General features: G+C 51.2%; 1 protein-coding gene across 3 annotated transcripts in view; it reads right to left on the bottom strand.

Moving 5' to 3' along the window:
- Positions 1-702: 702 nt before the first annotated feature.
- The window catches only part of EEPD1 (endonuclease/exonuclease/phosphatase family domain containing 1), a 116,670-nt gene continuing 92,427 nt past the window's right edge, over positions 703-24,945 (bottom strand). For all 3 annotated transcript variants that reach the window (XM_060020722.1, XM_060020719.1, XM_060020721.1), the window contains 5 exons: positions 13,683-13,793; positions 10,148-10,282; positions 7,838-7,976; positions 3,320-3,514; positions 703-1,408 (listed from right to left, as the gene is read on the bottom strand). In XM_060020722.1, coding sequence (XP_059876705.1) covers positions 1,209-1,408; positions 3,320-3,514; positions 7,838-7,976; positions 10,148-10,282; positions 13,683-13,793 — 780 coding nt within the window. In that variant the 3' untranslated portion in view covers positions 703-1,208. The remainder of the gene's footprint in view (positions 1,409-3,319; positions 3,515-7,837; positions 7,977-10,147; positions 10,283-13,682; positions 13,794-24,945) is intronic.

Here is a 24,945-nt window from a genome sequence, read left to right as displayed (position 1 = left end):
TGGGCTTTGGACTGAGTGTGAATCCCGTCTATTTACTTACTGCTTGTGTGACCTTCAGGAGGTGAAGCTCTCTAAGCCTCAGTTTCTTCGGCTGTGATATCGGCTTTACAATCCTGGTCTCACGGGGACCTAAGTGAGAACCCAACCTGGGAAAGGAAAAGGGTGCCTGGTGGCAGTTAACCCACGCTTCCAGCGCCCCCCCCCCCAACACCCCTCACAAAGAAGGACCCTCCTTCCCTTGACAGTCCGGGGCTTAGCTTCCTGCGGATCCAGAATCAACAGCTATTCCTTGGGATCCGCAGAGGGAGGCTCTGGGTAGAGAATGAGTAGGCTGGGGAATTGGAGCGGGTGGGGAAGGAGGAAAGGAGATCGTTCTGATGGAACGCTTGTCCAGCACAAGGGAACCCACGGTGTCTGGAGGCACAAATGGTCCTTCAAAGTAACACACGGTCCGGCAAAGGGCTCAGAGGATGAAGCATGGGATGGGAGGGAGGAGACGATCTAAAGATTTTACAGAGGTCTCGGGGGGTCAATGAGGGTGTGACGGGTGCGTCTGCATGATCTCAAGGTGGGGATGTAAAAGGAGCTCCCGGGGTTCACCATGTTCAGGGCCCTGCAGGCCACAGCCCCCCCAGAGGCGTCAGAAGTGGGCACAAAACACACACAGCAGGGGACCCACCCCCAGGCTCTCGCTGAGGCCAGGCAGGTTCATCTCTGTTTATTTTTTCAAAACAAAACTAAAAATCATCACTCAAAACATTTGAGGAGAGTGCTCAATTTAAAAGCTTCATGGAATTTGCAGCCAGCACATCGCAGACTGGTGGTCAGAAACGGGAGCTCCCGGCATCGCCCGGGCAGGTCTCCGTCTCTGCCTGCAGCCTCCACTGCTGTTCCCTTCGAGCTGAGGTCCAAGCAGCGCGGTGGCCAGCCCAGGGCAGCGGCTGAGGTTGGCAGCATCCGCAGGTCAGAGGCTTTCCAGTTCTCCACGGGCTTCTGATTTGACCATCCAGCACCTTGAGGGCCCGACGTGCTCCCTCCCCCCATGAGAGTCCAAAAGCATCTGCAAAGAAGGCAGGCGGGTCAAGGCCCGGGCGCTGGCGCTGTCAGAACGAGGACGAAAGGGCAGGCAGTTCGGGATCTGCATCTTCACCAGGAAGGGCAAACTCGTCGCCTCCGGGGTCAGGGGGTGGAAAACTGATTTGCTGTCATCATCGCTCGTGCTTAATGTTGGCTTCACTTCGCTCCAGGGTGACCCCGTTGCCATTCCGAGGGCCTTCCTTCCTGTTCCAGTCCTTCTCCGTGTAAAACTCGCCGAGCACGGGGCAGTGTTCAGAAGCCACTCCGCCCCAGGACCAGTTATCTGGAATCCAAGGGTTCGTGAGGCCTTCTCTCAGTACAGCCCAGTGGCCTGGAGGCAGAGGGAAGACAGACCCAGAAATCAGGATGGGGGACAGGGTGGAGGTCACAGGCTGGCGGTTGGAGGCCAGTGCTGTATGTCTGCAAGCCTGACAAGACCCCTCAAGTCAGCCGGCTTGTCTGTGCAAACGAGCTGCTTCAGCCCATTGGATGTGCCAGACAAGTGAGGGTTTACCGTGTAGGCCCTGAAACTACCCCGGGTCCAGGCCTCCTGCCCAGTCACACACCCGTCGGCCTACGTGTGGGGGCCGCCGCCTCACTATGCACCACTTCTAATCTGACCGGCAAGGCTAAGTGTTTGACACAGGGACACATGCCCTGCAAAGATGTCTAAAGCGAAGTGAAGGTCCTACTTCACAAAGCAAAGACACTGGGGCAGGGGGGCGGGGGCGTGGGGAGGAAGTTCTACAAAAAGAGCAAAGAAGAGAAAGTTACAGAAGTTTATGAGAAAGTAAAGGTATCTTTAAAGTCAAGATTTAGAAATACATGAAGCAGGAGGTACGTTTAAGAAACAATGAGGGCTTCCCTGGTGGCGCAGTGGTTGAGAGTCCGCCTGCTGATGCGGGGGACACGGGTTCGTGCCCTGGTCCAGGAAGATCCCACATGCCGCGGAGCGGCTGGGCCTGTGAGCCACGGCCGCTGAGCCTGCGCGTCCGGAGCCTGTGCTCCGCAAGGGGAGAGGCCACAACAGTGAGAGGCCCGCGTACCGCAAAAAAAAAAAAAAAAACAATGAAATAGTCACAAAAGCAAGGACAGAGCAATTAGAAGCACTTGCACGGCCCTCAGTGAGAACCGTCGCGGATAATTAAGTGCATCCAGACCTGGGCTCTGGTGTGAGCTGTGCCTGCCCAGGTGACAGTTCCATGATGGTGGCACCTCCTCCCTGCACCTCGGTTTCTACAACTTAAGAGCAGGGGATAGATGAGACCATCTCTACCTTCCTCCCGGCCCCGCGCTCTCGGGCGCGCCAGTTCCCTTGGTGACAGCACTGCCCTCCCACCGGGCCCCAGGGCAGCCTGCCAATGGCCTTGGTCTGGCCAGCAGTGCGTTTCTGCCAACTGCACCTTGCCTAGTTTGATGGCCGCCACTCCCTCTGAGACCCACTTTCTTCGCCCTTTGGATTCTCCCCTGACACCGTCCAACAGGAAATTCTAGTCCTGAGGATCTAAGTCTTGGCTGCACGCTGGGGTCTCACAGTGGGACCTCAGCGTTGGCACCTAAAGACTTTTTTAATGTCTCACTGAAGTATAATCTGCATCCACTGGTGCTTAGCAAAGCTTCCAGGTAGAACTGAGAACCACCGTTCTTGTCCTTCACCAAAAGACCTGCTGCTTCCACATTTCTGCTTATGACTGTTTCATGACCCAAAGTCTGTTCAGCAAGTGACTGGTTTGGGGGGGAGTGCTTTTCAGTGCTGAGATTACCCACCACACCCTGGTCCTGGCGGAGTCCTGTCTAAAGAACTTTTCCATCCTATCGTGATGCCAGATGACATGTCAGCTCACCTCCAACTGCTGCTCCTCAGGCCACAACACAGCGCCTGAATGTGACAGGGCTTGAGGAGTGTTTGCTGAAGGGGCTAAGTGTCCTTAAAATTAGCCTAAGGTATCAGCTCAGCTTGGAATTGGGGGATGCCGCCAGTCCGGAACCAGGTTTGCCCAAGACACACTTGCTTTGGCCCTGCTGCAGATCAGTGAATGCCTTTTATTATTTTTCACACCCCCTTCACTCTTAAAAGTGGCTCTGTTTGAATGATAATTATACAGCCACCTGAGCAATAACCTGATAAATGTCCACAGAGGAGGGAAGGTCACTCCTGGCTCTTGCTGAAACCAGATAATCCAGAACTGTCAGCTCAGACAGGCGATCCTCACTCTGTTTCCGAACAGCACTTGGGCTTTACCTGTGAAAACCTTCTTTAAGCTTTTACTGATCCAGATGTTGTCCAGAGTCTTCGAGCCTTGAGGATTCTTGGTGCTGATGTTGGTAAAGGTGTGTGCGGGGACCAGGTGGTGGAATTTTTCTTTCCTCAAGATATCATAGTCACTGCTGTCTGGCCCCTGGCCGAAATCTCCTAAAACTATCACCTCTTTTTCGCCTGGAAGTGGAAGAAAGAAATTCAGGAATGTAAGAGGTGGTGGGAAGTCAACACAACACGGACCACAACTCATTTAAGTAGGATCATGACTCTCTGAATTGACTCTCCAGGGTTAGGACTGTGGCGTGGTTCTTATTCTCCCAATTTTTCCAAATTCCTTGTCCAACAAACACCCCCCCCCCAACCTTTAGGAGTAGGTTAGTGACACATTTGGAAATGGGGGACAATGTGATAAGAGAGATCACCTCTGTTCCGGATCATGGGTTCCAAATCTTATAGCACAGAAAGCCCTGAGGGTCTTCCCCAGATATTTAACAAAAGCTCAACAAACATTTATTGAGCACAGAGGGAAGACCAGGTGAAGACACAGGGAGAGGACGGCCATCTACAAGCCAAGGAGAAGCCTCAGGAGAAACCAACCCTGCCAGCACCTTGATCATGGACTTTCCAGCCTCCAGAACTGTGAGAAAATAAATGTCTGTTGTTTATGCCACCCAGCCTGTGGTATTTTGTTAGGACAGCCCTAGCACACTAATACAGGGCCAAAGTGGAAAGCTTTTATCTTTCAGTATTTTCAACATTTCTCTCATAGTTTGATTTACTAGAATAAGTGGGATATTTATGAAGTATTTTCCAAAGTGAGGAGACACTCAGAAAGGACAGTGGGCCCCAGCTAGGCTCCCTGGGATTCCCATCCACTGCCTCACTGTCACTTCCTGTCTCGAGATTCCTTTCCAGGGAGCCACGTTGTCATAGGGAGTGGCGTTTCTGTTGCACCTTGTAAGGAAAGCTTTAAGCAAAGCAATTAATAAACTAGGGCCAAAGGCATCCGAGACACTCAGCAAAATCTTCCTGGACACGAATTATGTTGCAATAATAACGGCTAAAGAAATCTAAAGTGAAACAACACAAGCCACCAGCAGAGGGAACTCGCGCACCGCACATGACGCCCTCCTCCAGGGGACGTGACGGACAGCAGAGGACGGGAGCAAGGCCTTCCTGCTACCATTGTGTGGCCAACAGAGAGGTAACCGTAGCCCTCAAGCTAGATCGTAACAACCTTGGCACCCAAAGCAGGGCGAGCCCAACCAAGCTGTCTTGAGAAATCGGTGCCAACTTCCAACAGGAAAGCCAACTTGAGAAGAATACAAGTAACAACGCATATGTGGCCAGTGTCAATGACCCTCACTGTGCGCCGGGCCCTCCTGCAGGTAAGAAGCTGAGGCTCTGCGAGGTGGAAGGGCTTGCCCAAAGTCACCGAGCTAGCCCGCAAATCCAGGGCTCTTTACTAAGAGCTAGGATGGAAGAGCCCCACACATCTGGAACAGAGCCTGCTGCCTGGCAGACGCGCAATCAACACGCAGGAGAGAAATGATGGACGAAGCACGAAGAAAACCGCAGAATTAAGGTGCCGTGTATTTTTGAAAAGGAACGAAGAGAAAGAGGCTACCTTTATTGACTATCAAGGAAAACTGAAGTTAGGAAAGGCTGAGGCAGAAGGTTCCCCATATCACGAGAGAGGTTTTCATTGGGGTGCAGACCTGAAAAATTCGGGCCAAAAAAAGACAACTCTGAAACCAGGAGAGATGCTGGTGTCCTGGGTCAATAAGCCCAGCTCTGTGTAACTTCAGGAATGAAAATAACGGCTCTTTTTGAACTGGCAGGTCCCGTTTCTTACAACTCACCTTCTTTTGGTTAAAGTGGTTTGGTAATGACATCGAGACAGTCCTTGCCTCTAAGAATCCACAGATGTGCAGGCGCCTGATCTCTCCCAGGGAGCTGTGCGCCAGGGTGGGCTCCTGAGTCATTCTCTTAGTTTCCAGGAGTGAAGGGAGAATGCCTGGGGCTGACTTCCTCAGAGACCCTAGATTTACAAAATGCCAGCGACAATAGCAGGAGCCAGTCCCCAGCGGAAGAAGGTCTTACCCAGATGTCAAGCATGACTTTGCCCTGTTTCACTCTTGCTGAGTTCACAGAACAGGCCCCGTGGGGTCTGAAAGAAGAAACTTCCATCTGAGGATGGGCACTCCACCCCCAGCCCCTGCTGACTCCAACCTGAGTACCAGACAAAGGCAGAAAGGCCCAGAGTTTGCTAATCAAATCGGCTCTGCTTACTCTGATAGAAAGAAGCCTGTGGAATAAAGGCTTAGTCTCTGTTTTAGCTGAGCCACCTCTGCTCATCGATTTACCCTTGTTGCCCCTCGGGCAGGCTGCAGCACTTCCTGAATCCTCGGCTCTGCCGTGTTAACAGCAAACTGGATGTTAGCTACAAGCAGGGGGACATGGGGACACAAGTCACTGTCCTTACATGGGCATGTCAAGGCCTAGCCAGGCTGTGGGTCAACAGTCCCCTGGCAACTTGGAACAATACCCTGCCCAGGTTTTCTGACAAAAACCTGCTCCCTGCCCGGATATCAGAAAAAACAGTGAGGGCCTAAGGTTATCAGAGAAGTTAGGAACTGGCATCTTGCGTTTCTGCTTCCGTGTAAAGGAAAAGCTTGAGATCAAGAACAATAGAAACGTCCACAGATTTAAAAGCTATCAAGTCATCCTTTTTAATAGGTTAGAAAGTAGCTGTAGAGGAAAAGCTTGAGATCAAGAACAATAGAAATGTCCACAGATTTAAAAGCTATCAAGTCATCCTTTTTAATAGGTTAGAAAGTAGCTGTAGGTGAACAATTTCCCACATAGCTGCTCCTTGGATGAAGTATCTCAACTTAAACATCTTTCCGACTTTTTTTTAGCCCAAAGACTCATAATTTAAGGAGAACGCTGGTCACAGCACAACCTGGTTTGAGATGTAAGCTGCCTAGCAGTGTTACCAGTGTTCATAACAGCATTATTTACAACAGCCAAAAGATGGAAAGAGCCCAAGTGTCCACTGACCGACAAATGGAATAGTCTTTGGCCCTAAAAAGAATTCTGACATATACTACGAGCCATGAAGACATAATGTCAGTTAAATAAACCAGCCGTAAAAGGACAAATATTGTAAGATTCCACTGACATGAGATACCTAGAGCGGTCAGGCTCATAGAAAACAGAAGGTAGAAAGGTGGCTGTCAGGGTCTGGGAGGAAAGGGAGAATGGGGAGTTCGTGTTTAATGGGTACAGAGCTTCAGTTCGGGAAGATAAAAAAAGTTCTACAGATGGATGGTGGTGATGGTTATAAAACAATGTCAAGGTACTTAATACCAGTGACTCGTCCACTTAAAAACGGTGAAGATGGTAAATTGCATGTTACGTATATTTTACCATGATAAAAATCTTTTCAAACTGTAAATGTGTCGTTTGACTGAGTTATTTTTGTAGCCAAATCTTCAAAAATCACCTTTCGGGGGGCACCAGTTCAACAAGGGAAAACAAGGCTTAGCGCCTGAGGGACTATTGGTCAAGACTCTAGAATATGGGAGAGAACTGCAGGCCTCCAGCTGTGAACCCTCACCTGGAGAAACTCAGTGCTCTGAAAAGCCAAGCCCGACGGAGCACATCCCAGTCTTTACAGCCGTGTCAACTTTTCCTTCTGGGAAACCACGCACAGAAAACCTGTGTTACTGGGGCAGGAGCCTGGAAAGCAGAGTGCCCCACCTTTCTTCTGAAGTTCTGTTCCTTTCAATGTTCTCTTAATCCCTCTGGCATTTTTGTGAGTCAACTCATGTCCGCTGAGCCCCTGCTATGTGCTGGGTCCTCCCTCAGACGGTTACCACGCCCCTGGGCGCCCTGTGAGGTTAGCACTGTCAGCCCCCATCAGATGGGGCTTGAAGGGTGGTGACTTGCCGGATGTCCTACAGCTGAAAGAGCTAAGATTAAAATCCAGCTTTTCTGTCGGCTTCAGGGCTCCTTTGACAAGGTCGGCATCCCACCACAGAGAAAAATTCAACTTACGGCTCGTCAGGACTTTCCCACTCCCCTTGTCACCAACTGTCTTTCACAAGAAGAGCAGGTGCAGATCTGCAGGAAGGACCACCATGGGGGCACACCCGGGGCAGCGGAGCCCACGATGGGTGTCACGGGGGAGGGTACCATCACTTAGTTTTTTCCCCCCTAATCCTTTCCATCAAAGAGAGGCTGGAGAGCCACAAAACCAACACCGTGGAACCCGCACGCTAGACCCACAGAGACAAAGCTGTCAGCATGCCCGGGGCAGCCGGGCTCCCTGGGATGCAGGCGGTATGGTGGTTTCCCATGCATTACTCAGCATGCATCGCCACCTACAGGACGGCCAGCCTAAGGGAGGGTAGAGATGCTCCGAAGAGATGACCCCCGCCTGCCCTGCAGAAGTGGGGGCTGCTGGCCCAGCCGCAGAGAAAGACGGTTTCCTACCTTTCAGGGTTTCCTGCAAGGTCTGCACGAAGCTAGCCCAGCAGTGGCTGTCACTGTGACTCTTGCTGGGGTTCTCACCCCCTGGGAGGGTCAGGGCTGCCAGGTGAAGGTTCACCAGGGTCAAGTCATGACTTCCCACCTGGGCAACAGGAAACAAATCATCAGGGACAGGCAGAGATGTTCTTCCTGCCTGTACCCGTTACCTCCGCCCCATGAATAGCTTCCTGCACGACACCGACAATGGGAAACGCACACAAGGCCAGCACCCCCCGGAGAGAAGGCAAGGCGGCCACCGGAAGAGTCTTCTGAGGCCCCTGCAGGACCGAGACCTGTCTTGTCCTATCGGTGTACCCCTTACATTTCACCCCCTACTCCTCCTTAGGGCCGGGAAAATTGGGCACATCTAGAAATGTCCAATTTTTGTAGCTTTTTTCCTTCTGAGCAGCTATGAGAGAGGAAGAGGCAGCTCTAGCAGCTGGTTAGCAGCTTCGTTAACAAAGCCCTGGGGCTCTTCCCCACGGGGCCAGCCCGCCACCCCCTGCCAGGACCCGCTGACGGGCCCTACCGCCTTCCCCCCTCCCCCTCCCCCATGTGTTCTCTTCCCTCCAGAGACCACTGCGCCCTGAGGTTTACTTTCACCTGATTTCAAACATGTGAAGAACGAAAGCTGCCCGAACCCTGGCGGCACACAGGCTATGCCCATCCTGTGTCCCCAGGGCAGGTGAGGAAGCGCAAAGTCGGGGTTGGTCTCCCAAGCACCGCAGCACTGCTCAGCTGCTCTGGGTTTGGCAACCCCGCCCTTCTGTTTGTCATGGCAACAAACACCAAACCCTACCAGGAAGTGGAGGTGCAGAGGGAGCCCCTGGGAAGTGGAGGCTACCAGTTTCGTTTTACAGATGTGACCCCGGTTTGCCAAGGCCAGTGCCCAGCCGGGAGAGCTCCCGCTGCAGCTGTGGCTCTGACCCCGGGGGAACCACCGTAAGGCCGTGGGCGGGGAAAACCTGCCTGGAGAGAGAAGCCACATCTCTGTCCCTACAACTTGCCTGGCCTAGGATGAGACACAAAGTAGAGGAGGCTACGTGCCTGTCTAGGGGATCGCTTCATTTAGAGGATCTGGGCCAGTAATTTGTGATCTGAAAGCATTTCTCTTTGGCCGTTAAAAACAGCCTGCCCCCTAGAGACACTGGCTGGTTCTGCCTGTTGCCTTGCTTGGCCAAAGCCAGTACAGTCACTTTACATAGAAAAGGGACCCAGGGAAGAGGTGATACCTAGCTGATTTATGCATCAGTACCATAAGCACAACACGCAGACACCCCCGGGTGTGTGTGTGCACACGGAACGCCAGCATCTCTGCAAGCACGGGTGCGAGGCGGGATGAGCTTGGGCTAGACCTCAACCAGAGTCACCACAGCCCCCAGCATATGGGCTGCCCCAGCCCCGTGCCACCAGGGAGAGACCGTGCTGAGGTCTGTGGCAACTCTCAGGCTCCAGAACTGCTCTGGAGCATAGAGAACCCAGACACCCTGCAGGTGGCTTGCTGGGGACCACTCCTGCCTGACCCTGTCACTTCACGGGGTTAAGGGCAGCTGCTGACTTGGTGATCTGTTTAGGCTGCTGCGTTCTCCTCCTTCCTGCTGCCCAGCTTCTGACTGTTTGCTGTGCCTTAATACTTCCCAGAGGCGTCCAGGGCAACCGAAGAGGCAGCTCAGTCTGCTCGCTGCTCCCGGCTCTGGTGAGACAGGGCTCACCTGGAGGTGTCAGTTACAAGGCTGCCCTCACCCCACCGCCCAGAAGCTTCTTCTGAGCTCCTTCCAAGCCCAAATGACCTCTCGAGGGTCCCCCCTCTCCCTGGTAAGAGAAGGGGGGTCCTCAGAGCAGTTCTGCTGCCCTCTAATCCAGCAATTCCCAAAGGCCCAGCATCCTTAACCAGCGCAGGGAGAACGGAAGAAGCACTGCAGGTGCTTTTGAAAACCGGACATTCTGTGTGTCTGGGGCAGGGTCCAGGAAACCCTGATTTTAAGAAAATCTCTCCAGGTGATTCTGCTGTTTATCAGGTTTGAAAGGCAACCACCTGATCTCCTTCCTGCCCAGATGTCAAAGTTACCAGAGCTATAGTCCCCCCAAATCCCTTTCATTCCTGCTCTGGACAAGTTCCCAGCCAAGGGAACCCCAAGAGTGCATGCTGACTCAGCCCTGAGAGAGAAGAAAACCAAAGCAAAAAGATGAGCTTCTCTGGCTCCCAGTTCAAAAGGGGACTTTTTTTCCTTTTTAGAAGGAGTGGCCCTTCACGGCAACATGAGCAAGCGGTACCTTGAACCTCACGAGGTACGGGCTGGGGCCTGTGGGCTTCCCGTGCCCATTGCCAGGCGAGCTCTCCTGCCAGGTGGCATCTCTCAGTTCCACCCCAGCCGCGGTGTCCCACAGGAACCCTGCAAACCCAGCGCCCTGCGGGAGAAGACGAGGCGTTAGTGTGCAGAGGGGTCTGTCTGGTGGCGGGGCTCAGCCCGGAGCTGGGGAAGCGGCAGGTGAGGCCAGGAGGAGACGAGGGGGGAAGCAGCAGGCTCTACACCGGGTCCTGGGGTTACCTGCCCAAGGCCTGTTTCTGAGACAAAAGCACATCTAAAAGCCACGGCATGTTCCTCCCTGTTCCCCCGCCGAATTTCCCAGACAGGCAATTTCAGAGAGTTGCACATACAGCCGGGGTGCCGGGGCTCTACTTTTGGGGGGATTGGGTGCAGCCCAGACTAGGCATGGAGTTATCTTTTTTTTTTTTTTGCGGTACGCGGGCCTCTCACTGTTGTGGCCTCTCCCATTGCGGAGCACAGGCTCCGGACGCGCAGGCTCAGCAGCCATGGCTCACGGGCCCAGCCGCTCCGCGGCATGTGGGATCTTCCCGGACCGGGGCACGAACCCGTGTCCCCTGCATCGGCAGGCGGACCCTCAACCACTGCGCCACCAGGGAAGCCCCCTGGAGTTATCTTTTTAATAATCGCCTCCCATGAGGTAGCCACTCACACGCCCATCTGTCAGATGAAGACTCAGTTGCTCAGAGAGGTTAAGTAACTCCCCCGAAACCCCACAGCTGGTAAATGGCAATGCTGAGGGTCAAATATAAGACTCCAAGGGGTGCTTTTGCTTACTGATTAGTTGCTGCTGATAGCAACTGGGGCCTGGCACCTAGCAGAAGCTCAATAAATATTTGCTGGATGAAGAGACGTCAGGGCTACCAGTCCCAGTGGTTTAGAACTGGTCAAAGGCCCTCCTCAGGCTTGCGGGGCTGCACACAGGGGTGTGAAGCCCCGGTGCAGGGCACTGAGAAGGCCGGTGAGTGGGGCGGATGGATGGGGGTGGTGTCGGCAGGGTCAAGGGCTTGGGGCTAAATAAACCCCTGCACCTCTGGCCATCAGAGGGGCCGCTCTGAACCTGCCTGCTTCGTGCTGCTGTCACCAGGTGGCTTGTGGAAAGAGAAAAGATCCCCCTGCCCCGATCCCAGCTGCTGGAGGCTCTGCTGCCCGGGTGGGATCAGCAGTGTCATCCGAGGGGCCGGCGATGCTCTTGCGAAAGAAGTGACTTTGCACATCCTGAGTGGCCTCTGCTGAGTCCCCAAGTTCAGCTCAGGTCCCAGCCACACGTGTGCTGAAGAGGGGGGAAGGAAGGAACAGCGTCCTGTGTGCCGTGCATTTTCTATTTTTAAATGACTGACTTGCCCACCCCGGTGAACGCGTGCTAGTTTAAGAGTGAGAAGACCTGGGTCTCATCCCCTCGAATCACTCAGCCCTGGGACCTCGGGGGAGCCACTCTGGTTTTCTAAACCTGTTTCCTCAGGCGTAAAGTGAGGGAAATGCATTTGCCCTGTGGGCTTCAGGGGGCTGTCCCCCCATTTACTGTTTCCCAGGCAGTGGTGCCAGAGTAACGTCCCTAAAGTACTGCTCACGTCCCCTTCTGCTTAAAATCCTTCAGTGGCTCTGCGGCCCACTGCCCTCTGGGCCCTCCGGGTGGGCACCTCCCTGCTCAGTGCTGCCTTTCATGCCTGTTCACCTATGTTCCCAGCAAGCCTGAGCCTTTCTGGCCTCACCAGGCTGTGCAGGCTGCGCTTTCCACTGCTGGTTCCTTATACCCTCGGCAACAACTGGCTAAACTGGACCAGCTGCAGCCTGCGACGGGTACCAGCTCCCACTACATCTGCCTGCCGCCTCGTGTGTACCCCGCCAGGCGCTGGCTTATGTCTGTCAATCAAGCATTCAGTGCACATTATCTTGTAAAATCCTAGAGCCACCCTGTGAGTTGAGGGAGGGGCTGCTGCTCCCATTTTACAGATGAAGGAATTGAGACTGAGAGATCTGAGTGGCAGCCACACGCTGTTCTCCAATGGCCTTGACACCTGACCTGGAGTAGGGTTACCTGGCCTGTCCCTCCAAGAGCCTCCGTCAGGCTCAGTCAAGCCCCTGGGCAGGGCTGGGTCACTGGGTCTATTTTTCTCACTGTGAATGTCTGGCATATAACATAGTGCCTGGCACATAGTAACCTTTTCAACGATTTGCTGAACAGATGAAAAAAGAGTGTTAAATGGACCGTAAGAGCCCTGTGAACCTACATATTTGTGTAAAGTGCTATTAAAAAAAGGTGGGCTTCCCTGGTGGCGCAGTGGTTGAGAGTCCGCCTGCCGATGCAGGGGACGTGGGTTCGTGCCCCGGTCCGGGAAGATCCCACATGCCATGGAGCAGCTGGGCCCATGAGCCATGGTCACTCAGCCTGCGTGTCCGGAGCCTGCGCTCCGCAATGCGAGAGGCCACAACAGTGAGAGGCCCGCGTACCGCAAAAAAAAAAAAAAAAAAGCAAGGTGGTATCAGAACTATTTCTACATGGACTGAGAAGGGACGGCTATGAGCTGGAGTGGTAAAGACCAGATACCTTCCAATTTGGCTGCATTTCCAGCCTCCTTGTGAATGTACGCTGGCTGTTACCTGCAGGAACCACTTACACCCCAAAACCCAGAGAAGTAAGATTTACATCACACTTTAAAGTAGTAGCTAAAAAGAGAGCTTATTGTCAAGAAGTGACTGGATAGTTTTAATCCAGTAAACATTTATAAGTTAAAAGCCCCAAATCTCAAATATCACTCAGATGAGTATAATTTATATGTGTTTATAAGCATATTAGGTATCCTAGAGATAAAAAATATAACATCTGCATTTATGGGAAAATTATGTAATGATATAATCCACTCATAATTAAGTATCAGGAGTCTTTTTTTTAAAATCTAAAACTCCACTGATATTGAATATTTCCAGTGAGTAAAAACTGCTCTTGAATATCATAGGTAGGAGTGAAAATGTATACATTACAGAGATTTACCCAAACCCATATGGGCAATACTAATGAAAGAAAATTCAGAATTAAAATCTGCTGAAATCTTCCACAGAGCATTTCCATACGCACAATTCCTACCACTGAAAGCAAACACTTCATGTATGAATTAAGTGAATCTGAAGTTTTCAGTCAATGAACAATGGGCTCTCCACAAACTTGGCAGAAGCTAGAACTGTGGAGGAGGGATTAGGAGCACAAAGGACAGAAATGCCCCATTTGCTGCCTTGGCTCCAGACAGGATTTCTCCTTTCCTCCCAACACCCAAACTCCCATTTCCGAATGGGCGGCAGTGCATTCCTGATCCAAACAGGAAAGGAGAACCAGGGCATTTTGAAACAAATGGCCCAGAGCTAAAAAATGGGCAGAAATACAAAATTACATCAACGATGTTGGCAAAGGAAAATAATTTTAAATGTCTGTGATCAGGGGAAAAGAAAATGGAAAGGAAAGCCCAGTTCTGCAGATGAGGGCGTACCTTCTGGAGCTGAGTCGTGGGCTTCTCCGAAACAACGGCCTTCCAGCATCCTCGGGGCCCCTTCCACTTGCGGATGTTGGGCAGGATTGGCTGGTTTAGCTCCGTACAGAACTGTAAAGACAGAGCACAAGTCAGTATGTGTTCCCGCCTAAAGCCGTTCCCGCTGCAGGCGGCCCGAGGAGCCAGAAAATGTGTGATCCTGACTCATCCGCCTGATTCAGACACTTGTCAGACTTCAGCCCTGTGTTCTCAGAAACCGGGGTTTGCGAAGACCTGGATGGCAAAACAAGTGCCACAAGTTAAAAAGCAAACTGTCTACCCGTGAAATACATAATTATCACTGGGGGACTCAGCTCACAGCAATCGATTCTCTTTGTAGCATTTTACCACAAATAGTTCAAAACAAGTTGTCAGAATCCTTTTAATCCCTGTAAAACCAGTGGTTAAGGTCCCAGAAGGCTCTAGATAGGTATCAAATGAAGAGGAAAAAAGATGAATACATGGTGTCTTGTCTTCCCACCGCTTATATTAGAGGCGCAAAAACTGACCCCCAGAATGTAGTCAATAGTGAAATAACTTTGTGTGGTGACAAATGGTAACTAGACTTAATGTAATGGTCGTTTCATAAGGTATAAACATGTCAAATCACTATGTTGTACATCTGAGACTAATACAATATTGTAAGTCAATTATACGTCAATTAAAAAAACACCAACTGACCCCCCCCCCCACCTTCACCGTGCACCACTATATTGTTCACCTTGGTTTTCCTCTGAGAAGAAAGCCCTCCTGTCGTGGATGGTAACTACGCCCCGTGTGTATTTGTGGGGTGAGCTTCCTTTTGCTTATGTGTGTTCCACCAGTACAGTACCGTAAGGCGACTTTATCATCAAGGCAAAATAAAATTGCACAAAGTAAAATGAGGAGTTGAAAAACTACGGGCTTCAGAGTATGTGGACCGGTTCCTTTAACTCATGACTCAAACACAACCCCATCTCTTAGGGCTGGTTCTTTTGAGTCGACCCCAGAATTTGTCAGATTTGGGCTCATCTCATTTGAGATTCTCTGACAGCTGGTACTGCCCCTTCCCAGTGACACCCTCCTGTCCCTTTGCTTCAGGACCTTGGACCACCCCACTCATCTCTTTCTCTGCCCGCCTTCTGGAGGCATCATTGCTATCTCTTTTTTTTTTTTTTTTCCGGTACGCGGGCCTCTCACTGTTGTGGCTTCTCCCGTTGCGGAGCACAGACTCCGGACACGCAGGCTCAGCGGCCATGGCTCACGGGCCCAGCTGCTCTGCGGCATGTGGGATCTTCCTGGACCGGAGCACGAACCCGTGTCCCCTGCATCGGCAGGCGGACTCTCAGCAACTGCGCCACCAGGGAAGCCCCATTGCTATCTCTTCAATCAGCTGACCTGGACTAATCTCACTCAGCCCCACAGCTTCAGCTTATACCTCTATCCCAAAGGCCCCCAAATCTGTACCTGCAGCTCAGATTCCTCTCTCGAGTTTTGAATTGTATTTCAACTTCCTTTTTAACATTCCCATCTGAAGGTTTCCATAGAAGCACACACCCAGCAGGTCCCAAAGGAACATGCCGTTCCCCTCCCCCCCCATGCCCATCTCAGTTCCTGGCATTTGCATCCTTCCAGCTGCTCTGCCTCTTCCCTCTCCTCCCACATGCCAGCGCTTACCAGTCCCCACCCTGCATCACGTGTGTCTGGAGTGTCCTCTTTCTGTTCTCCAGCACCACTGTTGTGGCCCGTTTTCAGAACCCATTTTCTCTCACCTGGGTCACTGGCGTAGCTTGTAGAGGTCTCCCTGCCTCTTTGTCATTCGATCACCTACCATCCGTCCACTGGGTAACCTGTGACGTCTATGCTGACGTACCACCCCTGTGGTTCTCAAAGTGTTGTCTGGGGCCCAGGAACAACAGCATTACCTGGGAACTTGTTAGAAATTCTCTGGCCCCATCCTAGACCTACTGTATCGGAAACTCTAGGGTGAGGCCCGGCGACCTGTGTTTTAACAAGCCCTCTGATGCCTGCAAAGGTCTGAGAACCACTGCAGCTGCCACATCCTCCCTAAGCATCCGCCCCAGATTTAGGTGGTGCTGTGGGCACACGGCCGTCAGCTGGCAGCCCCCTCTGGGAATGCCTCAGCTGCAGACAGCTGCACTCGTGCCCTTCCTGGGAGGCTCACATCCAATGGCTGAGAGATACCAGGGTCTAAGGGCCTGTTCTCTGCTCTCCCATTGCTCATGCTGCAAGAGGGAAGACGAGGCATAAGCAAGTACTCAGCCAGTCATTGCCATAGTGACAAGCGCTATGGAGAAAATGAGACCAGGCAAGGATGGAGCCTGCTGGGAGGGCTTCTCTAGATGGTTACTGTTCTAGGAGTCATGCTGCTTTGACAGTTATGTGTTTACGTGCCTACCTCTCCCCAGCGGTGGACACCATAAGGGCAGGGACTGTCCCCAAGTCACCTTTATAAAACCCACCTGACACAGAGCATGGCGCCCAGTGATGCTCTGCTGGTGAACCAGGAAACTCCAAGGAAGACCACAGTCCTCAAATCCATGTATGATAAACAAAAGGAGGAATTTCTTCTTGAAGCTAATTATTTAAATAATTGCCTCAATTTTAACCTGACTTTGAGTTTGCCTGGGAAGTGTTCTCTCTGGGATTTGGTCATCAGTGACTTTTATCCATTCCTCTTTCAACACTGCCACGAATGGTGTTATTCCCGATGGGGGGCTTTTGCCTCGGATGAATCCCCATGGCCAGATGGTCCTGGCTGGTAGCCATCCTCGGGTAGGAAATGAAGCACTTGGGAAAATGCTGGTGGAATTTATCGACTCTAATTTTAGGGATCCAGCAGGAAATGCACTTCCAGAGGGTCCGATCTCCTGCCAGGCGATCATTTACGTGCTGAGCGCTCATTAGAGCCGAATCCAAGAATCATTAGAAAGGAGAGCAGCTCTCCACTGCCCATCTGGTGCCTCACTGCTCTCCACGCAGGGGGTCCCGAACCTGGCTGCTCGCTCGAATCTCTGAGGATGCCCCCTGGGAAGCTCTAGTTTTAAAAAGCCCCCGAGGTGATTAGCCAATCAGCTACATTGGAGAGCCCGGGCTTCTGGGGTCAGGCTGTGCTGGGAAGAGTGATCTGCAGGCAGCCAGAAAGCTCATCTCTCCTGACCCTCACAGGACCTTCAGACACCTGAAGACAGGTGAATCTCCCATTCACACCCCAAACGCCAGCGCAGCTTAAACATTCCCGCTGCTGGCAATGCCACTTTGAAGGGAGGGGTCAGAACGGTGAGGAGGTGGCACAGGCTGGCACTGCTTTCCATGCACACCGCTCTCAAAGATGTGCCAGTTAGCCCAAGTGTGATCATCAGTATCCCCTGGGAACCTAAAATGCTACTGGATTAGAGTCTCTGGGTGGGGCCTGGCAATCTGCATTTTAACAGCCCCTCCAGGTGACTCTGACTCAAGTTTAAAGTTGGTGTTATTAAATGAAGGAAAGACACTCTCCTCTTTCTTTGTTTTATATTTAAAAGCCTTTCTGTCACAGGTAAACTCTGGGAGACAAGGAACCATGATTCCTGAACCCTAAGGGCCACCTGTACTTTGTACCTCTGAAGTCTCTTGGCCCACAGAATAGATGACTCCTCCCTCTACCCTCTTCTTCAGTATTTCTTATGTTATTAGGGATGAGAAATAATATAAGGGACCAGGCAGAACAGTGTTTACGGCTGAAAGCATTCTATGCTCCAATTTTCATGATCAGCATTAGGTAAGGGGTAGGTATTTTCTTCTATTTCTAGGACTGAAAAAAGTACTGCCAGCTCGTTAACTTAGCTGACTGTCTGCGCTAACAGCTTGCAGCAAGCCTAAGGAGGGGGGCACCTTTAAATTCTTGCTACTCAGAGAGTGGTCCATGGACCAGTAGCATGAACATCACCTGGGAGTCTGTTAGAAAGGCAAGCTCTCAGGCCCATCTCACATCTAGCGCATCGGAATCTGCACTTTCACAGGATCCCACGGTGATTCACAAGCTCGGCAAGCTCTGAGCACCCTGCTGCAGAGCGCCTCCTCTTCTGTACACACCACCCCTATTATCCCCCCCGCCACCGACAGTCCACATCCTACCAGTTATTCGGGAGTGAGGTGCAACCCAGAAAGATTACGCCCAAACGTAAGTGAGTTTACGTTCAAGATTGCACAGCTGACAGAGGTTGCTGGGGGTGCGGGGGTGGGGTGGGGTGTGTGTGTGTGTGTGTGTGAACTGAGGTCTGTCTTCTGACCTGCCACCTGCTGGCCAGAACAGGTGAACAGGCGGGGCCGGGCAGGCTGCAAGGGGTGTGGCCAACCGGCCTTTACCAATCCTTAGATCCCATCTCCCAAAAATTTCAAAGGAAAACAAAAGCATCCTCTGAGAGCCCTCAACCTGAACCCTGCCTTAAGCTGATTTTTGGTTTTGTTTTTGTTAAGAACGGCTGGTTCTCAACTTTTATGCCTCGCCCACATACCAGAAGGGAGAAATGATACTCGTAAGGAAAAGTGGCTCACCAGGGCAGAAAGGGTGGAAATGGAGGGGGAAGGTGAGTGTGACTGGAAAAAAGCCTCCCGGGTAACTGTGATCTATGCAGCCCCAACAGCAGTCCTCCTACCTGCCACCGGTGCTTCTAAAGCCCCATTGTCTGCCTCCGTCAGAATTACTCCGCCTCTTATTTTCAACCGCAGATTTGCCCACCTTACTGAATCAGTATCTCTGAGGTTAGAGCCAAGGTATGCACTTTTGACAAGTTCCCCAAACAATTTTTTTTTTTTTTTTTGCGGTACGCGGGCCTCTCACTGTTGTGGCCTCTCCCGTTGCGGAGCACAGGCTCCGGATACGCAGACTCAGCGGCCATGGCTCACGGGCCCAGCTGCTCCGCGGCATGTGGGATCTTCCCGGACCAGAGCACGAACCCGTGTCCCCTGCATCGGCAGGCGGACTCTCAACCACTGCGCCACCAGGGAAGCCCCCCCAAGCAATTTTAAACCAAAGTTTTAGAAGCTTAGACAACTGTTGCTTTAGAACTCGGGCTTCGCATTTTTAACACCTGTGGTCGGGAAAGACAGATTTTATTGTTCAAAACAAATAAATACCACTTCAGCTCTCCCACCCTGCCCAGTGGAAGCATCTGACCGAGGCCCTTTGCAGATCACCCCGTAGGATAACACATAGAGGGAGCCTGGCCACCGTACGGCAAAAAGCGTGCAACAGATATTTACTGAATGAATGAATCAAAGGCGTGTCTCTGGGGGAATCCCACCTTATGGCTTCTCTCTCCCAGGATAAGTTACAAGAACCCCCATGGGCTGGACTTGTTTCTCGAGCTTCAGATCAAGTAGGGGTGATGTCACCATCCTTTAACTCCTGTCCCACAACCTGCTGGTCAGATGGCAGAACTTGATCGTCAAGGCCAAATCCACCCCACCCTTCACCTTGGAAATAAGGCGCCTCAAGACAGACATTTAAACTCCAATCTCCAAGTTGTCCAAGGCACCGGCATTCAGGAACGTCAGGTCCTAAAAGTCAAGATTCCTTTGGCTACACTTAGAATGTGATGCACGTCGGGTCTGCCTGGATCACTGGACTCTGTTCATCTCTGCAGTGACAAAAGGTTCCAAGGCTTGACACAACTGATTTTTGCTTGTGGACCTTTGGACTTTGTTTCTTCCCTTCTACCCTTCCCCCTTCCTGAAATGAATACTCCTTAGTTCATCTGGTCCTGATTGGAAAATAACAATAGGAAAGGTGTTCCAACCTCACTCAGTGGCGTGTCCGCCACCGCCAAGCTCAGCGGTCCCTTCATCTTCCGCATCCAGTTAAGGTGAAAGGAAACCTGAGGCTCTGTGTGCTGGTTATAAAGACATCCTGCTTCGTGCTGACTGCACAGTCAGCTGGAGACAGAATGTCAGAGTACGGGCAGGCGTTTCCAAAGCAAACTCCAAATGGCTACCCTTATCCCGCTTCCTGGACGGTGGGGGGAGTTGGGGGGTAGGGAGGGTATGTTTTCACTTGGAATCCTCTGGGTCAAATTTCCGGATGAAGTTGCTTCCCTGAGTTGGCTATTTCGCTTGCTTTCCTGATTCTGGAGGTGACTTCTCTTTGAGTCTGGAGGTGACTTTTCCGCTTGTCAACCACCAATTCCCTCTGTGCACTCAGCTCTTGGAAACACGGTGTATTGTGGTGGATGGAGAGGCACAGGTGCCTTAAAAAGATAAACTTCCATCATAAAAGAAAGCAGCCCTGTATTAAGTCAGGCAAGGTCAAAAGACTCGACAGAGCAAATCACACAGACAACATTTTGTGAAATGTTAATAGTGAGCAAGGGCTCATCTTTGCCAGGACGGTCAACCACACCTATGTTATAGCCAACGTTAGAAGCCAGCACATCTCTGGGTACCTGGCAGTGATCACGTGGAGAGTGAAACCAAGGAATGGGTAGGGGCACTAAAAACGTCAACACACTCTCAGAAGAACACTGGGCAGTGCAAAAGCCCAGTTACGCCTGGAGCAGTATTAATCATGTTTGGCCTTTGGACTGTAACAAATAAGCTTATTACAAAGTTTTCTGGGCATATTTAGACTTTAAGATGTTGATATTTTGTAAGGCCATATTGCCTACGGGGCAGCAATACGCTCAAGTTACTTTGCTCTTTCCTTCTAAGCGCTAAGTGCCTTAACGGTTCCTAGGCGTCTTAAAGGCCCTGGTCCACCTCTCCCCAGAGCAGGGCACACACACAAAATGTACCATGGACATAGGGCAAAAGTGAAGAGTCTTTCACTCGCCTTTCTCCCCCAATCTGTATGGAAGAGAAAGAGATTGTTCTCACAGAGCCAGGGTGAGGTGTAGCCACCTTTGCTCAAATGCAAACACAGGAACGTATCCCAGAGGGGAGACAGGTGCAAGGTGGGACAGAGAGCCGTGTGTTTGGGGCTCCAGGGCCGCTCTGAGCCCCTCACACAACACTGCTGCAGCACTGCTTCTAAAAGCCTTTCCCAGAGGCCCTGGAGTCCATGGAGGGAGAGAGGGAAACCATTCCTCTGCCCCTTGGGGGCTCACTGAAAAACTATCACTTTCTAATATTGAGAGAAAGAACTGGGCTTGATTCCTTGTAGCTTTGGAAGTGTCCTCAGAGGGCCACTTTCAGGGGCTGGAAGAAGGGGAGCTTGGAGGAGCTCGGGACCCCAGGCACCCCTGGCATTTGACCTCTTTGGGTCTCTATCTCCCCATGTGTAAAGTGAAGGGATGGGAGGAGATGACTCCCCCCCCCACCAAGGGTACTTCCAAGTTCCAACACAGCATGATTCCAGAACACTAGGAGGAGAGGGTAGAGGACAGAGGGAAAGGCAGGAGGGTGGGGGGAGAGAAGTATAAAACTGGGAGAGAAAATACAGGATTCTCAGAAACATGAACACTCCTTTCTCCCTCTTTCTCTGTCATAATCGCCACATGAACTCCATAAAGAAGCTGACTGCGTCACACACAGGGCACTGGGTTAACTTTCCAAAGGCTTTCTCCCCAACGCGGAGAATGGATTCCACTCTTCCAAAAACCAGCCTCAGCTTTCCTTAACATGCCCTAAGCCCCATCTGAAGACTCCTTGCTGAAGTGCCTAAAATAAGAGCTTACTTTTAATAGGTAGCAATTCTAATAGGTTAAGTTTGGGTATATCCAGCAATAGTAAGAAAACACAGGTGGCCAATGACCCCCGGCCAAGTTAGCTTCTGAACCCTGTGAAAGAGAGAGAGCCAGAGGCAGGAGGAAGGGCGAGGGAAGGGAGCCAGCATTTATTAAGTGGGCGATTGTCACGTATTATCACATTTGATCCTAATGACCATCCTGTGAGGCAGTTAATAATTCTCTCATGTGACACGTGAGGAAAGCAGGGCTCAGAAAGGGAACACGGCAAGGTCACCCACTGCCGGAAAGTGGGCCGGGGAGGGTTAAACCTGGGGTAGCCAACTCTACTGGTCCAATGCACTTAACTCAGGAGAGAAGGCTCAGAAAACACAAATTAAACCAACTGCCCTGTGTGACAATGTGTGTGTGGGTCCTCTGGAGCTATAAGCTGCACCACCACCACCCTGCTAATGTCAGTTTCCTCACCTATGCACCAGGCTGCCTGGGTCCTGAGGACGCTGCTCTCCCGGGAAGGTCAACACATCAGACTACAGGCTTCCTCCTGGTAGGGGCCAGGGACCGGTGGGACACACAGCCAAGCATTTAGAGCTTTATAGGGGAGCCCTTGCCCTAAAAGCTCAGACCCCTGCTTTTCCATCCGTCCGGAGAAGCAATGGGCTTACCGCCCTTTTATCACTCTGCCCGCGAGCCCCAGCTAGGTCAGCTGCAATGAGCACACTCCTCCATAGGGACCCGAGAGGATACTGCGGGACTGTTCATCCTTGTTTAAACATTCTTAGCATGCTGAGGAAGATACAAAGCAACCAAGGAGACATCCCCTCAGCCTCCACAACCAGCTAATCATCAGCTGCTTTTTCAGAGTCAAGGGAAGTAACACCCACATGCCCCCCGTCAGCGGAGCAGCTGCTGGTCCTGGTAGCTTCTCTTCCGTGCTCCCAGGAGTTACTCAGCACATGTTTCCTGAACAAGATGGTTAAACATAAGCGTGGGGGGTGGAGGGGACTTCGCAAGGGCAATTAGATTCTTTGTGCAAGGGCAATTATAAAATGGAGAGTAAGAGGGAGTTGAAGATTCATGGAGATGGAAGCCAGGCTAGGACGGGAAGGGAGAGGCATGCGGGGGGCCTGGGACCCTCCTGTGGGGATTCCACACTCCTATGCTGCCACCGTCCTCATCATCCCTTGTTTCTGCTCTTCAGGGACATTTGCAAAGGTTCTTCTCTTTGGATGCTAAGACTCTTAATCTGAGATGCGAGTTAAGACTGTGCTAGTAATTTGGGGGTTTTTTTCCCCCTTCCCTTTCTTTCTTTCTTTCTTTACTTAGGCTGTGTTGTGTCTTAGTTGCGGCATGTGGGATCTTTAGTTGCAGCATGCGGCCGCATGCAGACTCTTAATTGCAGCATGCATGCAGGATTTAGTTCCCTGACCAGGGATCAAACCCAGGCCCCCTGCGTTGGGAGGGTGGAGTCTTAACCACTGGACCACCAGGGAAGCTCCTCCCCTTCTCTTTATTATTTTTTAAATTATTTTTTAAAAAATAAATTTATTTATTTATTTTTGGCTATGCTGGGTCTTTGTTGCTGTGCGCAGGCTTTCTCTAGTTGCAGCGAGGGGTGGCTACTCTTTGTTGCGGTGTGCGGGCTTCTCATTGTGGTGGCTACTCTTTGTTGTGGAGCATGGGCTCTAGGAACGCGGGCTCAGTAGTTGTGGCTCGTGGGCTCCAGAGCGCAGGCTCAGTAGCTGTGGCGCACGGGCTTTGTTGCTCCACGGCATGGGGGATCTTCCCGGACCAGGGCTCGAACCTGTGTCCCTTGCATTGGCAGGCAGGTTCTTAACCACTGCACCACCAGGGAAGTCCCCTCTCCTCTTCAAATTGAGGTTTATGTTCTGCTATCAGTAAACACAAGCTCATTATAGGACAATTTGTAAAGTAAAGAAACAAAGAAAAATTTAAGTAGAATATCATTGTGCAAAGACAACCACTGCTAACATTTTTGGTAGATTCCCTTCTAGGATGTTTCCTATGCATTTTATTAATATATGCATATCTGTTTATTCATAAAGACACACAGTTTTGTTATAACTGTGCCACATTATTACAAACTCTTCCAAACTCACTTCATGCACCATCTAACATGCTATCATATGGACACAATGTGCTAGCCCCCTGGTGGTGGATGTTTCGTTGGCTGGGAGGAATTTCTGCTGTTTGGGGGCTCATTTCATTTCAATATAAACATCCTAAAATCACCTACTATGGTAACAATAAAACCTCATCACTCTACCCTATGTGCTCACAATGGTTTCATCCACATGTTTAAAAAAAGATCCTAAGTTAAAGTCGTAATGTTTTTGTTTCTGAATGTAAATCAAGAGGTTTTTTTTTTTCAATATACATACTTGTGATAAACAGATGGCAGCACAGGGGCCTAAAGAGTGAATGACCACAGACATTAAGCGCCTGAAATGTACCATCAAAAAGGAAGTTAACACTCTTTTTTTAGATCTCCGACTGACATAAGAGGTGGGAGTCTTCGTAAATAGTTTAGTTTCTTTCATCTGCAGAGAAACAATTCTCACTTTTATTTTTTCCCCTCTAGGTTTGTTTTTAAAGTCTCTTTAGAGAATCTGTCCTGATGTCAACCTGTATCTGCTAGGACCGTCAGGTGCGAAAGGCCGGGGGTGGGGCGGGGGAATCACAAGCCGGAACTCAGTGGGAATGTCCACTGTTCGCTCTGGGGCCTTAAACAAAGCTGTCCAGACTCGGGACAGGAGCCTCCACTCCTTCAGTGGAGGAGTCCTTCCCGCGTTCTCAGAGCTTAAGCGGGTCATGTTCATTAGTTAACGGGGAGGTGAAGAGCGCAGCTCCCAGGATCCAAACTTTGGCTCTGCCACTTACCAAGAGTTTTGACTTTGGCCAAATGGCTCCCCTGTTCATGCCTTCCCTCTCCTCGGCTGTAACAGGGGATAGCAATCATTCCCGCCTCATGAGTTGGATATTTGTAAGGCGGGGTGCACACGGCCTGGTGCACGGCAAGCCTCCTCCGTGTTCCTGTGGTGGTCATAGAGACTGGGCCCCCCCTCAGCATAGGGCCAAGGACACAGGATCCCCGTCTTTGACTCTCCACATGCGGCAGCACAGTTCCCCAAACGCAGCAGCTGGGGATGTGGGCAGGAGTAGGGGTTACAGCCGAGTGCCACCACACTGCATGCTGGAAGGCAGAGCCCCTTAAAACTCAGATATGGACGGAGAGATGGAACACAGTAGTGTTAATATTCTTCTCTGGCGAGCACGAGAATGGATTCATCCAATCATTCCATAAAAATGTAACAAGCACTAACCATGTCGGTATCCTGGGCTAGGCTCTGGAGCTCCAACGCCAGCAAAAGAGACATGGTTCCCTGCCCCCCTGAGCTTACAGTCTGGGGATGAGGGGTGTAAGGGTGCCAACGTAGGCACAGTTATTTATGTTTTTAAAAAGTTACAGTAATTATACTTTTATTGAGGTCATTTTAGTGCCAGGTACTTAACACGCATGAGTTTATTTCATTCTCACAACA

Source organism: Delphinus delphis, chromosome 9, assembly GCF_949987515.2.
Source record: "Delphinus delphis chromosome 9, mDelDel1.2, whole genome shotgun sequence".
Classification (NCBI taxonomy): Eukaryota; Metazoa; Chordata; class Mammalia; order Artiodactyla; family Delphinidae; genus Delphinus; species Delphinus delphis.
The sequence above is the reverse complement of the archived record's forward strand: the minus strand, read 5'-3'. Positions and strand labels throughout refer to the sequence as shown.